The following is an 18606-nucleotide window of genomic DNA, read 5'->3' on the forward strand; positions in this document are numbered from 1 at the left end:
ACTCTTTTTTTGTTTGTTTGGGCTGGGGAAGTTCAGTCTTTTAATTCAAGCAAGCAGATTAATGAGGTCTTAGAAGAACCTAAGTCCAAGGCACTCGATGCATTCTATTACTGTCTTGTTTCGTTTTATTAAAAAAAATAATAAAAAATGCAGAGGAAAAGAAAGGCAACATCCAGAGTAAGAAGTAGGTTAAAAAGTACTTCCTGGAATCTTACATATATAATTAATTTATATATTTAAAACATAATTATTGGTTTAATTTAGGAAAAATGACCCTGCAATCAGTTTTAGTTATTACTTCCAGCTTCTCTTCCTCAAGTATTCCATTCTGATGGGGGATAGCTAGGTCTGCATCTAAAACCAAGGTATCTTTGCTGGCTAAGGCAGTCTAAAGTAACATTTACTGACTTAGGCAAATATCCTTAATGACTAGCCATGTGCACGAGGCAATACTTGATAGAAGTCATCATAAAACATCATCTGCTTTTGATGTATTTGGACAATTATTGTAAGGAATTTTGTAAGTTCAAGAATGGGGGTAATTGTCTGTAAAGAGTAAGTTTTGATGGGAATCTCGGTGAACTGCAGGAATTGGCTCCATTGGGATAGAGGAACAACTACTCGTGTTCAAAGGAGCTAAGAATAGGGATTTTGAAAAAGACTTTTTTTTTTTTTTTTTTTTTTGTCTTGCTTACCTGTGTGCTAGGGATCCTTTTTCCAAGCAAGCTCCAGTAGCCACAAAACCAAAATCTGACCATTCTGAACAGCAGAACTAGTGTCTTCTTAAAGTACTTAAACTTTCAGCGTGTGGGGTTTAAACACTCAAAAGGTCAGCATTTCGTATTAATTGGCAAATATTATTTTGGGGAGAAGGGAAGAGTTGCTGGTGCTTCTTGGTGAAGCCACCCTTCTTTGAAACCTGTGTCTTACGTGATTCTCACTCTGGGCTTTCTGTTTCCACGCACGATAAATGTACTTAAAATTGAAATGCTGTTTGAAACAAAATCAAGAATAGACACAACAGCTGAGGAAAAACTCCTTGGTGGCTGGTTGCGTAGCAGTTTGCTGCTTTAGTCCCTGCCTTGGTGGTTTATTATTTTTTTTACAGTGCCAATTTAGTTTAAAAACAAAACAAAAATCCCCCTAGGAAGGTTTCCCCTGACAGAAAAGCTCAGCTCGATACCTCCTTGTGTGCGTTAGACATTGAGACTGATTGTACAAGGAGTGTTTGATTCAGTTGCCTTTTTTAAATCTTAAAAAAAAAAACAAAAAAAAACAACCTGGTTTTTCTTAACCAGCATTTTGGGTAGGTTACTGCCTTTGTGCAGCCTTGTTGCTTTCCCATTGCTGTTTGACTGTAGCTTGAAAGAAGTAAATGCAAAATATCATTTCCCATTTTAAAACTGTTAAAAACCAAGATAATTGATAAATATGCGTATTTATATAAAAGCGAATAAATAAGTCAGTAATTTTACTCTATCAATTTGTAATAATTAGACCGGGGGGGGAGAAATATATGCAAATCGGGCTTAAATGAGACTTTAAAATAAAAATTTCCTGCTTGCTGCATGAATTTATTGGTTTAGCCCGAGATGATCAAAATGGTTTCTGTGAATAGGAATTTGAACTCCTTTTTGGCGAGTAGAGGCAGTGGTATAACAAGTTACTGCTTCCTAGCTAACTTTTTTTTTTTAATTTCAAGTAGATTAGGAAAATGAGAGCCTTCTCATAAAGGCCGAAGCTGTGATCCCTGTTGGCAATTCCATGTAGGATCTTGTTTCTGGTCTCCTTGAGGTACACCAGGGGGCTGAGTGTCTCCTCTACCCCCTGGGCTCCTCGGGCTGTACCAGGAGGTGTCTGCCCCCCCTTGAAGGATGCCTCACGGCTTGTAGGGTGTAAATTGGTGACCTCTCATGCACACTCAGGTTGATCTTTCAGTGTAGAGGCAAGAAAAATGGCACTGGCTGTTACTCACAGAAGTTACTGCTGTTGCCGGAGGCTTCTCCACACACACCTAAATCATAGCACCTCTATTTTTGGGAAAGGAACCAAAAAAGCAGGACTCTTTTTTTGTTTGTTTGGGCTGGGGAAGTTCAGTCTTTTAATTCAAGCAAGCAGATTAATGAGGTCTTAGAAGAACCTAAGTCCAAGGCACTCGATGCATTCTATTACTGTCTTGTTTCGTTTTATTAAAAAAAATAATAAAAAATGCAGAGGAAAAGAAAGGCAACATCCAGAGTAAGAAGTAGGTTAAAAAGTACTTCCTGGAATCTTACATATATAATTAATTTATATATTTAAAACATAATTATTGGTTTAATTTAGGACAAATGACCCTGCAATCTGTTAGTTTTCGTTATTACTTCCAGCTTCTCTTCCTCAAGTGTATCTTCCTCAAGAAAATGACCCTGCAATCAGTTTTAGTTATTACTTCCAGCTTCTCTTCCTCAAGTGTATCTTCCTCAAGGTATCTTTGCTGGCTAAGGCAGTCTAAAGTAACATTTACTGACTTAGGCAAATATTCTTAATGACTAGCCATGTGCACGAGGTAATACTTGATAGAAGTAATCATAAAACATCATCTGCTTTTGATGTATTTGGACAATTATTGTAAGGAATTTTGTAAGTTCAAGAATGGGGGTAATTGTCTGTAAAGAGTAAGTTTTGATGGGAATCTCGGTGAACTGCAGGAATTGGCTCCATTGGGATAGAGGAACAACTACTCGTGTTCAAAGGAGCTAAGAATAGGGATTTTGAAAAAGACTTTTTTTTTTTTTTTTTAATAATTCATGTGTGGCATGGTAGCAATTGTGCTGTCACTGTTGAGCGTTTGAAAAAAACCTGGCATTTAATCAATATCTATCAAGATGGTGTGTGAATTTCTGCTACTTTTATGAAACAAACAAAAAAAAAAGGTGACAGTCCTATTTGACAAACGTGTAACTTGAGTTTATAGTTTCTATAGTTGCTTCTTTCCCTTTAGAGCAGACAGCAGAGTTCTGGTTTGCAATTTTTCCATTTTTGCCACCTTCCAGCAACTGATGGTTCAACGAGAGAAGGATTAAATGAAAGCCCAGTAGATACTTTTCCATTTTTGCCGCCTTCCAGCAACTGATGGTTCAACAAGAGAAGGATTAAATGAAAGCCCAGTAGATAACAAACCAAACGTTAATACTTAAGAGTCTTCATTAAGTGTTTTACTGTTAACCAACTTGTCTTTATTTTTATGTTAAACTGTGACACCCTATGCATCTGTGGAACTAAATTAAGGCATGGAGCAGTGATATAACTTTCCTAAGTTCTGCGCAGTGAAGAACTTGCCCAGCTCTCCCTACCTTGTTTTTGTTGGATTATGTTGGCCACATGATGGTCTTTCCAGCTGTTATCACTATTTTTAAATAGGTGGTTTGCCATAGTCCATCAACTGCCTCTGTTCAAAATACTTGTCTAAGAATGTTTAGATGTTGATGAGTCATGGGACTCATGGGGACATGGATTTAGGGTATGTATTGAGTATTTATGTATTTAGGGTATGTGTCCTTACTCTCTTCTGTTGTCAGATAGAGACAGTTTAGAACTGGCAGCTGTTGACGAGGCAAATTATCATCCTTTCTTTTATATACATGTGAGGTTTTGTGGAACACAACTTGTTAGGTATTTCTGCTAATCCATGATGGCTTAGATATTTATTTTATGAAGAAAAAACTTTGCACAGCTGAATATCTGTCCTTTTAGGGAAAAAGAGCACTCAACCCAGTGTTCATCACTTTGTTGCTGCTCCCTCTTTACTGATCTCCCAATTTATTTGTCCATCACTGTCTTCTCTGTTGGGGGGTCCCTTTCCATGCTGTAGGTGGCTGGTGGCTCCATCTGATACTACCCATCCTTTCTTTAGCTTAGTCTAAGGCTTGTTACACAATTTACCAGCTGCACACACTAATGGACTCTCCAGTTTCTGTTCTGAGTAAGCTTGGAGTGTTCCTATTTTTGCACTGTACCAAAATACACCTATACATCATTTTACATAAAGGCCATTCTCATACTCTGCAAATATCTTGAATTCACTCTAGTGAACCCGTAAGAAAGTTAATTCACAATGACTGGTTGTACCCCAACCTTTTTACCATAGTTTAAGACACATATTATGTTTTCCTGCCTTTACTACTCTTTTTTGCCAAGGTACTGTACATCTTTTGGCTGTACCGTGACCTTAAGTTATCAGCTGGCACCTTTTGATCTTTAATTGCCTCTTCAAAAGGCAAAACACTCATGTTCAGTCATGTATTATGTATATTGTCCAGAGGAGGCAATGAACTTTAAAAGGTTATGGGACCATGTTGTCCATAGGAGGCAATGAACTTTAAAAGGTTATGGGAATCATAGACTCATAAAATGGGGAAGGGACCTTAAAGATCATCTTGTTCCATGGGCAGGGACACCTCCCACCAGCCCAGGTTGACTCCAAGACCCCTCCAGGCCTTGAACCCCTCCAGGGATGGGGCAGCCACAGCTTCTCTGGGCAACCTGGGCCAGGCTCTCACCACCCTCACAGTGAAAGATTTCTTCCTGATGTCCCTCAGATTAATTTTATGAAATCTTTTTGGTAGGTACCTAACTGTTTGGTCTCTCCAGAGAGAATAAGGCGACATTTTCACTGACAAAATCACCGAGTTCTCAATGAAATGAATGTCCTTTTTTTTAATGAAGAAATTTTATTGCAGGTCTTTCTTTTACAATTCTAGTAGAAAGTATAGCTAAGAAAGAAAATGAACTATGACCAATTCGTAAGAAGGAGCAAAGGAAAAGAACAAGCTGAATGAACACATCCTATATTGAACTAAGCCTGATGATGGAGATAAAACCTCATCTACCTTGTGACTGCAGATTAAGGACAGCTGCTCCCCAATCCTTGTTTCCAGTGCCTGCACCAGGTGAGAAGGGAGATAGCACTGAGAAGCCTCTGACCCAGAGCTCTTGATGGCAGCTGGTTGTCCCAGCTGAGCTAACATGCAGCAGGCTTTCTCTTCACAGGTCCAAAGTCATCTTTATTTTATCGGTGGCAGCTGGTTGTCCCAGCTGAGCTCACAGGTCCAAAGTCATCTTTATTTTATCTAATAGGTAGTCTGACCCTGGAGAAAGGTGTGGGTGGGACACTTGGATAGAAAATGGCTAGAATAAAAGGCTTCCCTTGACTCCAGTCTTTGTTAAAAATAAAATGTCCAGTGCTCGTGTTTACATCCCAAGTCACTTTATTTAAATTCATATTAGCTAAACACTACCCTGTAGCCTGCAAATCAGGTAACAAACTTGATGCAAAAACAACCACCCTTCCTTCTAGCTCCAATGTTTGTCTCATGATATTTTACAGTTAGTCCACTAAAAAAAATTCTTCTGAAAATTTGCCTCTTCAAGGATCGGTAGAAACTTGGCTAAAAATGAGAGGCATTGGGAATACCAGGTGAATGCAGGTTTTCTTCCCTTGCCTTCCTCTCCTGCTTCTGAGCATCCTCATCACCCATCGAGGTGAGGCCAGGTTCCTCGTCTTGCTGCTCACATGACAATAGGGTTAGCTACACCATGAGTCTTCCTACTTAGAGCTGGGTGAAATGCAGTTAATTAACACAGATAACTTAAAATATCACCTAAAGTTGCCGGAATCTTTCCCCTACTGCTATTCTCCAGACAAGGGCAAAGAGCACTCGAAATGCACGTTCACTCACCCACCAGGAGAAGATGAGTCTCCTGTGGCAGAGCCTGCCTGGGGCTTGCCAGGAGAGGCTGCACCCAAACTGCAGAGGGGCTGTCTTGGGGTGAAATGAAGAGAAATGGGAGGAGAGCACAGGGAGCTGCCCTTGGGTTTGTTTTTTGTCCGTCTCACACACCGGGCTGATCCCCAGGAGATGCTGGGGGTGGCTCAGAAGCAGCAGGAGGGAAGAGGGGCTTGGAGCCAGCCACACGAGGACCATCAGCTGCAGCAGGGACTGCTGAAATGTTCTCCAGTCCAGCTCTACCAGAGTCCTGACAGCGCTTGCTGCAGAAAATCTGACTCTCTTTATCTAGAGCTGTGTTCTAAAAACAAACGGGGGAAAAAAAAACAACCAAGGCAAAGTATGAGAGAGCGAGTTAAATCAAAGCCTTGTCTTAACTTCAGGCTTAACAAGGCTTAACAACGATCTACAAGACATGGAGTGCATGCATTAGAGCCAGAAAAAAAGGAGAAATAACATTAGGAATACTATATATAGGTAATTTTATGTAGCATTTTGCAGTACTTTGAAAAATGTAAGGAAAAGTTATCTTCCAGACAGGTGTTTGCCGTGATGGTGTGAGTTTAATTTTTTTTTTTTTTTACTTGCAAGTCTGATGTGGAAAAAAAAAAATCAAATGAGTGGTTTCTGATACGGCAGGAATTTCTCACACAAGCTATTAGCAAAATTTGTGTACCTGTGTTTCTGCACACACAAGGAATCACATGATGCTTAGTGAAAACTTAATACTATACAAGCTGTTAGCAAAATTCCTGTACCTGTGTTTCTGCACGCACGAGGAATCACATGATGCTTAGTGAAAACTTAATACTACATTTTCTGTAACAAACCACGTATCTGTTAGTGAACATGACAGGTGAAAACCTAATGATTTTTTTTCTGTCTTAAAGAAAAGGGTCTACTTTTCTGCTTATTGTTGAGAGTAGGCAACTGAGCTATGAACTGACACAGGGGCAAAAATGCATAATTTCTGAATATTGTACTTAAAAATTAGTTTACTGGAGAAGAGAGTAGCAAGTTAGAGTGAAACCTAAGAACTCTAGTGCAGTAGGTGGGTTGTGGTGTGTCATCTGCTGAAGCCAACAACGTTCATACCCTCTGAAGGATACTGCAAGGTATATTAAACCATGGTGTAATGTTTAATTGCTAGTGGAACATCTAAAGTGACCCAGAGGGAAATCTATTAGTTCCTGTGTCAAAGATAGAGATCAAAATTGCTTCCTAAGACTTGGAGGGATAGCACGATCCGTCTTGTTTCACAGTTTGAAGGCTGATACTGATCATTATAAATCCATGTATTTCTTGGCTTAAACTATTTATTTCATGGAAGATCTTCAAGTACCAGTGGTAATACAGATATAAATTAATACAGATTAATTAAGTTCTTTGTAGTTGACTTGGTTGTGTAGAGTGGTGCAAGGTACACTCACTCTGGTCACACCCAGCTTGGCCTTTCTGTGGTACCCACAGGTGTGTGACACTCGAACCCAGGAGCAGAGCACAAATCCATGTGTCACCTCCCTGGCACCCCCTGTATGTGGAAGCATTATGCATCATGGGGAATTTCATATTTTGAGTGGGCTGTCCTAATTGTAAAAATAAGGTCAGGTGCTCTACCTCTTAATTGGCAATTTCTTTCTTTGATTGATGAGGACTTGCTCTACTAATGTGAAAATTTCTATGTATTCTTAGTGGAGTTTTCACTATTCACCAAAATATGTAGTTTATATATTGAAATAATTTTCTGATACAAGTTAAATTTAGCATGTGTATTTTTTTCAGATGTGGTTTACTGCATCAAAGTCATCAAGGACAGCAGAAGTAAGGTACCTAGCCTCTTTTTTCTAAACTTATCATATAGTTGGTAGTAAAAACTTATTTCATTATGGGGTACCTGAACTCCCATTTCTCTTTTACCTGGCAAAGACAACTGGACTCATATCTCTGATTTTTCAAATAGAGGACTTCCAGGATTTGCAGGTATAGAGATGGAGGGTCGTTTTGGAATCTGTCACACTCAGCCTCTCCTGCTGAAACTATTCCATTTTGTGCACTGATGTGGTTGTGTGCTGCAGCAGAGGAGGCAGCAAGCAGCCTCACCATACCCCTTAGCCCCCCACCAGGCTCTTTCAGACCAAAATACTGAGTATAACAGTTCCTAGAAGAAAAGGTTAAATATTTTAAATTCAAGGTGTTTTGGGGTTGGGGTTTGGTTTGGTTTGTGGGGTTTTTTTTTTAATCAAATTACAATATTAGTCTACATGCATAGAGATACAAGGAAAAAATTCAGTAATACACAGTTGAATACTCTGCTAACAAGTGACTTTGCAAAGGGAGTGTGCAAGGAAATGCCTGAGCAATTTAAGATTTTTGTAGTTTTTAAGACGGAAGAGGAAGCTTAATTCTACTGTTGCTAAGTAAGACTGTTTCTTATTAATTTAGGACTTGTTACCTTGTGACACCATAAAGGCTGAAGTGACAACTAACGTTTTTATTTTAAATGGAGATAATGCTTATTTCAGTGGTTTTGGGTTCTTTGCCATAAAGGCGGAAGTGACAACTAACGTTTTTATTTTAATGCTTATTTCAGTGGTTTTGGGTTCTTTGGTTCTGTCTTCATAGGATTCCTATCTTTTTCTAATTGCTTTTGGGTATCATAAGATACACACATACTCAAAATGACTCCCAAGGGAATAGACCAAGATGTGTCTGAGGAAGTAAAAAATAGCTGTTATATCAGTGTTTGCTTAACAAGATCACAATACAGAAATTTTTTTTATAAGTGTTTAAAAGATTTCCTCTACTGTTTTTGTGTGGCTGTTCAAGCTTTTTCCACTTCAGACTGGCTGAGTTATTTCTCCTTTCTTCTTGTTAAAAATGGAGACCATGTAGTTTTTGTGCAGCAGAAGGCAGCATCGCAGTTAGTACGTACCATTGCCTTGGACCTACTCAGAGGAAAGCAATGCAGGCGTTGGGAAAGGAGGAAAAAAAGGAAGGAAGCAAGGGACAGAAACTAGACTTACTTTAAGCAGAACTAACACGATTGCAACAAATTTAGATTTACAGAACATTTTGAAATTGATTTAAAAAAAAAAAAAAAAAGAAATCAGTAATGAATTAACAGCAACATGCTTTTAGGGGCAGACAGAGCCTCCTGTGCGAGAGCACTGGGGTAGGTTTGTGCAGTTTTACTTATCTGCTCAATAATGAGTTAACAGCAACATGCTTTTAGGGGCAGACAGAGCCTCCTGTGCGAGAGCACTGGGGTAGGTTTGTGCAGTTTTACTTATCTGCCACATGATGGTATTATCTGCACTGGCCAGATGACAATGTTTGCATGAAGTGATGCTAAAAGGGGTTCCGTTACACGTGGGGGTGGGCTGATAAAGCAATGAGCTGCAATACATGAGAATTACAACACTCTGCTTGTCTGAATCCCAGGGGTTTTAAGCAACGAGGCCTAGTACAAGCGAAGAACTCCTTAATATATGAAGATAACAGTTTCAATGCTCCAGATAAACCAGGGCAAGAATAACAAATTGAGGGCTCAACTCTCATTAGATCACAGTGTTTTGAACAAGAAGTTACTTTTCCCTGTGCTCAGAAATAAATAATTGTGCACTAAGTCCTTCCATACCTGTTAGAAGGAAATAAGGCAGGAAAAGGCAAAACTAAAAACTTTTCATGAGGTCTACTTCCCTGGCTGAAGGAAGGTCAGTAGGTAACAGCATCAGAACAAACCCACGCTGACAGGAAGGCAGAAGCTATGCTGTGTCAGATCTGAGACAGGCTGAAGTGGCATGCAAGTTGGAGAGGGGCTGAGAGTTAGAATTAAAATTGCTCTTATTACATATATAGTACATTTGATACCAGTTTTCAGCTTCAGGCTTATCCATAGTCTCAACAGTATAAAGAAGGAAGCTCTGAAGTCCCTCTCAAACTGTCAAGTCAAACTGTCAAATGAAACGCAGACAACAGTATGAACCTGAAATCTATTTTCTGACTTTATTTTATGTTACCACTATTCCTACATTTAAATCTTTGGCCATCTATGTATGCAGAAACATTATTTAAATGTACCTACTTCCAGAGGATTCAAACTATTCTTCGATAGCATAAGTGGGCTGGACTTTGAGGGTAATTAATACTAATGGGGAGGTGTGGGGGTGGAAATCACTGTTATGGTACTACCAGAGATGGTTTTATTTTTCTTTTCGTAACTAAAGATCCTCTTTGTGTGCAGTGTCCATCCTTGCATTTGATAAAATGGACCACAATAAGAAGAGAATGGCAGTCCAATCTCTATATTCTCTGCAAAAGTGACTGGCCAATTAGGAGTACTCATTAGAGTAACCTCCATTTCTTCTACCATGATTCACACCTCTGCCTTCTGGAATTCCTGTTTGTGTGAGCTCAGCTCTAGGTCATCAGGGTTCCTTTGTAGGAACTTTGTAGGAGCTTTGAAGGAAGCTCCCCACTGGGGAACAGAAAAAACACAGCGGTGGTTAAATTGGGACAAAATTAACGTGGTAAACATTGGATACTAGGAAGGAAGTTTCTGAAATGGAGTCTTGTCTCCTGGCAAGAGTGTGCTGAAGATCCAGCAATACTTGGTCAGGCAGATGGGAAGAGCCCACTTAACTAACTAGGTGGTCAGTATGACAAAAAAAAAATCACAGTTTTTATAATGAAAGATTTCAAATCATTAATAAGCTTAATTTCAACATACAGCTACTTGGTGTTTACACGTTTTGGTTTGAAAGCCTGTTTGTATAGCTTGGGTAGCAGGCTGTGATAGATTCAGTTGCTCTCAAGCGATGGTGAGACAATCCACACTACACAGAAGTAAAGACTAGAATTAGACAACTATTCTAGCTTTTGCTATTCTTGCACCCCACGTGCTCGTAGAGCAGTGTTAGGAAACTATGCAAAGTGTAATATCAATGTATAAAAACGTTCATTTCTCTTACCATGATGACAGAAACCCCAGCAGATGTGTTATTTTGCTTGGGTAGGGTGTTATTAAAGTGCTGCTTCAGTTTACCTGTTACTTCAGCTTGCATATTATTCTCCTGGGAAGCATCATCCTGTATAAAAATAAACACAATATCCGAGTTAGGGAAAGAAAAAAACAACAACAAAAGTATGTTTGAATGTAACTGAGTAAAAGAGAAGTTTTCTATTATCATCAGGTACTTTCTTCTTTTTAATGTGAAGTAAGTGTTTGGAGAGGCAGCCCAAAAGTGAATGCACTCTGCTACAGGAGATATAGTTCAAACACACTAAGACAAAATTACAGAGGAAAAGAACATAGCAACCACTGTTTGACCTATGAAGTTGGGTTTCTTAAAATGCCACGTGATGCTGCATCCCATAATTGTCCCATAATTATCGGCCGCAAGTTTGATTCAAGCATGTTAAAAGTAATATGCTTGAAATAATGCTGAAAAGCAGCTTTGTCATTTGGCTTTCCTTCAAATCAGCATTTTAAATGGTCCATCACATCCTAAGTGTGAAAACATTACACAGTACCACGAACACATTTGAAAAGAGCATTTGAAATGTGTAGACATGCTAAGAGAAAACATTATAATTGTTTTCTCTTGTCTGAGGGAACTCCATAGATCATATTCAGTCATAGATCATATTCAGATCTCTTTTAAAATGGGTGTGGAAATAAACACTGATATGTAAATCTAGTATTTATTAATAATGAACTGATTTTAAATCAATAAGTAATGCCCTTTGGTGTTCCCCATTGCTGCTTCCCCAAAAGATGAAGGACCCAGCAGCCATCAGCTTAGTGCATATGTTAAATTAGGTATTTTATTTGCTAATTTTTAAACTAATATTTATTAATAATGATATGAATGTTCCCCATTGCTGCTTCCCCAAAAGATGAAGGACCCAGCAGCCATCAGCTTAGTGCATATGTTAAATTAGGTATTTTATTTGCTAATTTTATGGCTCTTAGGAAGCTTGAAGTGCTTCAAGACACGGGAGATCACACTTCAAGGGGCACTGCAGCAAGCAAGACACCACTGTGCACAGCAGTGCTTCCAAGGCACGTTTTTGAGATGACTGTTTTCTAGGTTGAATGTGAAATAACAAAAAAGATGCCCAAAAGATGTTCAGGCAGGGTTATAGCAACCCCCAGCACCTTCTAGTCACAGTCAGTGTCACCCTCTGTCCTTCCAGAGCGCAGAAGCCAAGGGGGCTCTCAGAGCTACCTTCAGACTCTTGCTGTTCTCTTTTGAAGTAGAAATTGGACCAGTGGTTCAATAAACAGAAATGGGCATAGTAGGAGTGTATTGCTTTTGTTGAAAAGTACACTTTCATGGTTAGATTTACAGATTTAATATCAAATTAGAGAGAAGTAAAATGTACTTTACTCACTGACACCCAGGGATGGCTTAGGATCTGTGCTGCTGTATATCGGGCTTCAGCATTCACGTGTAGCATCAGGCTAATTAACTCCTTCAGTTAAAAAAATAAATAAAAAATTTGAGGAGAGTAGGTAAGAATATTACAAATAGAAAATACTCTTGCACCAAGTTTTTCTCAGTGCAATTTTTGTGCTACCTGAGGAGAGCGGGTAAGGATATTACAATAGAAAATACTCTTGCACCAGGTTTTTCTCAGTGCAATTTTTGTGCTACCTGGGTAAAAAGCAACAGCTTGCACTCATAGCAGAACCAGCCATTCCAGTGTGACTTTAGGGGAACAAAAACTTTGCCCTTCAGGTTTAAGAGGATGCTGCACAGCATATTTCCTACCAACTTTCTTATCGTATTCATGTTTCGCCAAGTCTTTTGAAACCAGGTGAAAAGTTAAAAAAAATCAGCTAGAATGTTCCAGTTTGTTCTCTATGTATTCATGTAGGTGGCCAGAATGAAAATAAACCTGGGGCAGGTGAGCTCCTCTGTGGGCAGTGAGCGGGCACAGAACCTAAAGAGCACAAATCAGAGGCAACAAACTGCATCTGAGATTCAAGAAACTGCTGAAAGTATTTGAAAACTATGTTCTGGTCTGTGTTGCTCCCGAAGAATAAAAAGACATTGAACTCATTTCATCAGCTAAGGGTTACCTGGTATAGCACAAAGAGAAGAACGCTTAATTCTACTAATTATATGGTGAATCCCAAGGTATTTGGTATTGTGGCTTTGACCATGCTTTAGGGGCACTAGAGCAGATGTCTGCAGCTTTATCAAATCTATGGCCCTTCCATTAACAGTGCCTACAGATATGATAAGCCTTAAGAGGTCATTGATACAAAGCAGTCAGTAAAATAAAATTAAACAAAAAATCTAAACCAACTTTCTTCGGTTGTTTTTTCAGTCAAGTTTCTTCTTACGCAACTAACAACTAGTTTACTGCTGTCACTTCTGATTCTACAAGCCTTTTAAGACAAATCTATTTCCCTCACAAATGAACAGCTCAAATTTCCCCTTCAAAAAACCCTTTTATAGCCTCCAAATTGTCAGTTGTCTTCTTCTTATCACGAGTATTTCAAAGAGATTGTTCATCACTTCAGTTTTGGGAAATGGCCTCTCCAAGGAGATAATGACATACCTATCTGAGAGGTTTCCCAACCTGTTCTTTAGGCTAAGTCTTAAGTGAAAGGTCACCTTTAATACCAAGATTGAGGGCCTTGTTTGTTCAAAATGCATTCTGGAAGAGTGTGGGTTGGCTGGAGCTGAGGAAATGTTGGCAAATGGATAAATAGCCATTGGGAAATGCAGAAAAAATGCAACTTCTCATTGGCTGGCTAACAAATAATCTCCACTTACTAATGAGAGTCCTTGAATAGCATTCAGAGCACGTTACTGAATGATCTTGAGAAGTGGGGCTTAAAAGTTGGAAACTTTATCCTACAGGCCCAATAATTTTAAACACAAATGGTGATGGTAACACAAGAACTATCAGCAATGGCAGATCAGGCTGGCTGCACCTCCTGAGAAGTTCTAATAACTAGCTCAAGTGAAAGAGGAACAAATGATGACAACCTCATTCAATCAACATGGGGTTGAGAGGGCTGAGAGTCTGTTCTGAATCTCCTGCCTTCCCAACAGAGCAGTCTCCGGTGGCTTGGCAGAGAACTAGTTCAGATTTGAGGAAAAAAAATCAGTACCTTTGCTGAATCAGTGATGTTATCCCAGTAGGGCGATGGAAATTCCAGCTTCCCAACAAGTATCTGGTCAAAGAGGTCTTCCTGAAGGTTGTTTTCACTGTAGAGCAGCAGAAATGAAAAAGGTCACGAGAAGGAAGTGAATTTGTCGCGTGAATTTTTAACTTGGGGATGGAACAGAAATTATCAAGTGCTATAAATGCATAATAAGGAATGATGAGAACAGAAAAACTAATATATGGAGGTGAAAAAAACTGATATATTGAGGTGAAAAGAGTTCCACTGGCATAGAGACTGCATGGCTAACACACAGGAACAGGAAAGGTGATTAAAAAATAAGTCACTTGCCATTCTAGTTGTAAAGGACCTGCTACAGAAAGCGTATGACAAGGGGGGGAAATGGAGTGAAATAAGTCTCTTCTGTTAAACTATCACAACGGGAGAATTTCCAAAATCCAAACAGGACATATGGAAAACACGTGATGCATTTAGTTTACTAAATGGGGTGAAATAAGTCTCTTCTGTTAGTCTATCACAACAGGAGAATTTCCAAAATCCAAACAGGATGTATGGAAAACACGTGATGCATTTAGTTTACTGAGTATTGGCAGATTACAGATATCGAAAGGGTAAGTAGTTTTGTGTCAAAACCACGGTATCATGAATATTCAGGGATCAATGGCAGCAAGTTTTTTGGTTTTTAACCTCTGCTGGCCCTGGCCACTGTCAACATCCACCCAGCCTACTTCTGCAATGAACACTTTGCCTCCTGGGTTGTTATTGCAATAAATATTTATCAAGCTTGGTTAATAGCTAATTCTAATAGCACAGTATGGCCATGCTCAACCTCCAAACTATCTAAAGCAATTGCCCTTTGTTTGTTTAATACATCTTTCAAAACACGTTTTCAGTTTTAAACATGAACTACCCGCATGCAAAAACTAAATACCTGAACTGAAAGGTGATTATTCCACTGACAATTTTTTATATTGTATTCTTTGCAAAATATTCAGTCTGATGATTTTTAATTAAAAACTCAGCGTTTTGCTGCAAAAATGGAAAAACAGGCTGTGCACGAAGTTATATTCTCCTCTTGTAAGTTAAAAGGAGCATTCCTTATTAAAATGTGCTAATTCTGTCTCATTCTCTGGCCAAAAAACTGCTGGGGCACGAAGCGTATCCCTTTGATTTTTAGCAGAACTCATACGTGTTGTGACCTCGAGGAGCAAGAATCATGTTTGCCAACCCCACTGCCCGTAGGATGGTTCTCCAGATTAAAAGAAGGTTCAAAATGCAACTTGAGCACTCGTTTTACCATTGACCTTCACACCACAAACTGGAAAGCAGAAGGGAGCTGCTGTGTGCAGCCAGAAACAGCAGAGGGCAAGGCAGGGCCGCTCACCGGGCTGGGACACACAGCGCAGACAAAAGGGATAGAAATGATGCCCTCACACACCACTAATGATCCCTGCTCACGGCAGGAAACCAGCCCCTGCCTCAGAAAAATAAGGAAATAAAATCGATCCCAAAGCCTGACAAGAAGGACAAGTGAAAGAGAATAAAAATGTAAAGAAAACGCATCAATCTAATCATTTTTTTTTCCCCAAAATGCCGCCTTCAGGGAGATAAATAAGACTTGCTTATAAAGAACTTGGGTTTTTTTACTGTTTTTTTCCCCTTTGACATGCAGGGAAACTCACCTGCGGAAAGGAGGGAATCCACATAACAGTATGTATGTGATCACACCTGCAGCCCAAATGTCCACCTTCAAGCCATATCTGAGAAAACAAGACTGTGTTACTTGTGTTGGGTTAAAAAAAAACAACTCATCCCAATCAAACAATTGATTACACGAATATATATTGAGTATCTGTGGAATGCATTTTGTACCTAAGCATCATTTTACTTAGCATCATTCACAGTCTTTAGGAAACTGTGATAACATCATTTTTCTCTCTTTTTTTTCCTTTTTTTTTTTTTTAAGCTCCTTCAGAAGCCTCAAGAGTCTCCAGGGTCTTCTGAATATACTCAGATTCAATTCAGTACCCAGGTTTCCCAACCCAGACTCACTAAATGCTAAAAGACAAGGATGTGCTTTCTCAGTCCCCACATTGGAGGAACTATCTCTAAGGTTATCGTGTGTTGCTAAGCAACAGGAAAGACACCAATTCTCCAGCCTCTTGAGTGAGTAACACAGGGAAAAAGAACTGCACCTTTCCTTTAAAGCACAGAAATTAAAACACTAGAGGTCAGAGAGAGGGCGTCTTTCCTATCCTTTTCTATCCAGTAGATTCTATTTGTCAAAAAATCTAAACCATGGAAATGAAGGGCCCTTTGATGTTCGAGCTTGCTGCAGCTGTGAAATATTCCTTGATACAACAAATGCACTGAATGATGCTTGAAACAACACAACAAACATCCCTCCATTGGGAAGGCCAAGTTCAGAACGGTCACAGCCATGGCAAGAGTCAGCTAGGATGGAGCAGAGGTCTGAAAGGAAAGACTGGTGAAATTCTATCATTTCACAGAATTATTTTATATTCATGCAACCACCTGTTAAATACAGAAAAACAGGGTTGTTTAATTAAGCCAACAGTTTATCAAATAGCATGTGTCACCCAAACAAGGTCACTTGAATCAACACGATCTAATTAGACCTGCCCTGAGAACAGGTTGAGACTGGTGACCTCTGGGGTCTCTTCCAATAGAAGTTATTCTAACATGAACACTGCTTTTTTCTTGTCTGTTTTTCCCCAAGCAGCTGCCACGGCAAAGGTGAGTCCTGGGAGCAGGTGAGGAAGGAAACTGGCCTGAGGAACTGCTTGATGCAGTTTTCTCACAGGCTACATAAAGATGGAGGACCATCCCATTAGAAGATTCCAGTTCTTACAACAGTGGAGAGCTACCTGCCAAAACCAGCTGGTGACAAGACCTGTGTCTTGGCCACTCATCCTCACCCTGTCTCTGCAATGATTTCTGGAGCCACGTAGGTGGGTGTCCCGCAGACCGTGTATAAAGGTCCTTCCACCACAGTTGCCAGCCCGAAGTCTCCCAGCTTCAAAGACTTGGTTCCATCTGGATATTCACATACCTAAAATCGGCAAAATTAAAACAGAATGAGGAGGAGAACTCTTTTTTTTTTTAAATCCTGTAATTGGTTTGGAAAATAATAATCATCACATCAAGAAGATAGGAAAAAAGAGGGAACTTCCCCAGCCCTGTAGGGAAAGAAGAGAAGAATGGTATGAGCATGGCTGGAGCCAGTGGTGTTCAGTGGAGCTGTCAGCCAACTATGTAGGTCAGACCATGATAGAGCCTCAAGCAACCAGAGGTGGGAGAAGAAAACCCAATCCTGGAACGCTGCGAGTTTTAAAGATATTAAGAAAAATATAATTCTGTACTTCCATTTGATTGGCACCTACAGTTTAATATGGGATTTGCAGCTGCAATGAGATCTCTCACTAAACTTAGCATATTGGATGTTTCATAGGCAAATGTCTCCCCTAAGCTTAATCCAGGTAAGTTCAGCAGTGAGAAGGCTGACTGAGGAGTGTTTCGGTGTCTGTGCAGACCCCAGTGCATCTTACCAAAAGTCCCAAGAAGAATTTAGCACATCTTGCTCTGGGTCATTTTGTTGGTGAAAGCAGCTCCATTTTAATAGAAAGAAAAGTGTTATACAACAGCTCTATCAGAACCAAATCAAACCAGCAAAGGAAATACCCCTAATAAATTAATCTTTGCTTTGTTCTTAAAGCAAAATTTTTACATTAACATGATTTCAATGGGATCTAGTTTCTAGAACGTAGGACTCCGGAATCCCCAGAATAGCCGAATTTATTTTGTTTCCTCAAACAACTGCAAAGGCCACAATATCTTCCCCCATTCCCCTGTGCAATTCATCTAATTAATAGAAACATATGAAGGTGTTATATCAAGAAGAATATCTGCTATTACTCTTGGAGTTTGTATTTTTAAATCCACGACTGGTAAAGAGAATGTAATTGAGACAGCTGGGTGACCCTGTGTGAAAGAACTAACTACTTGCAATTATGGGTAGCAATTGATGAGAATTATTTGCATTTACATTCAGTACCAGTAGGTCATCTTAACATTCTGCCTCTGTTAAAAAAAAACAACTCATCCCAATCAAACAATTGATTACACGAATATATATTGAGTATCTGTGGAATGCATTTTGTACCTAAGCATCATTTTACTTAGGGTCATTCACAGTCTTTAGGAAACTGTGATAACATCATTTTTCTCTCTTTTTTTTCCTTTCCTTTTTAGCTCCTTCAGAAGCCTCAAGAGTCTCCAGGGTCTTCTGAATATACTCAGATTCAATTCAGTACCCAGGTTTCCCAACCCAGACTCACTAAATGCTAAAAGACAAGGATGTGCTTTCTCAGTCCCCACATTGGAGGAACTATCTCTAAGGTTATCGTGTGTTGCTAAGCAACAGGAAAGACACCAATTCTCCAGCCTCTTGAGTGAGTAACACAGGGAAAAAGAACTGCACCTTTCCTTTAAAGCACAGAAATTAAAACACTAGAGGTCAGAGAGAGGGCGTCTTTCCTATCCTTTTCTATCCAGTAGATTCTATTTGTCAAAAAATCTAAACCATGGAAATGAAGGGCCCTTTGATGTTCGAGCTTGCTGCAGCTGTGAAATATTCCTTGATACAACAAATGCACTGAATGATGCTTGAAA

The 18606-nt window shown here is 39.5% G+C and overlaps 1 protein-coding gene across 5 annotated transcripts in view; it reads right to left on the reverse strand.

The window, feature by feature from the left end:
- Positions 1–5231: 5231 nt before the first annotated feature.
- The window catches only part of DCLK2 (doublecortin like kinase 2), a 96055-nt gene continuing 82680 nt past the window's right edge, over positions 5232–18606 (reverse strand). For 2 of the 5 annotated variants that reach the window (XR_001412922.1, XR_001412921.1), the window contains 6 exons: positions 15597–15674; positions 13900–13996; positions 12165–12245; positions 10739–10855; positions 9639–9721; positions 5934–6069 (listed from right to left, as the gene is read on the reverse strand). Coding sequence is in view for 3 of the 5 variants with exons in the window: in XM_014950013.1 (XP_014805499.1) it covers positions 5875–6069; positions 10739–10855; positions 12165–12245; positions 13900–13996; positions 15597–15674 (568 nt within the window). In the remaining 2 variants the exon portion in view is untranslated. Of the gene's footprint in view, positions 6070–8700; positions 8714–9638; positions 9722–10738; positions 10856–12164; positions 12246–13899; positions 13997–15596; positions 15675–18606 lie in introns of all 5 variants that reach the window. The other 3 variants (XM_014950013.1, XM_014950012.1, XM_014950014.1) reach the window with 2 other exon arrangements.

Source organism: Calidris pugnax, unplaced genomic scaffold (genome assembly GCF_001431845.1).
Source record: "Calidris pugnax isolate Ruff unplaced genomic scaffold, ASM143184v1 scaffold42, whole genome shotgun sequence".
NCBI lineage: Eukaryota > Metazoa > Chordata > Aves > Charadriiformes > Scolopacidae > Calidris > Calidris pugnax.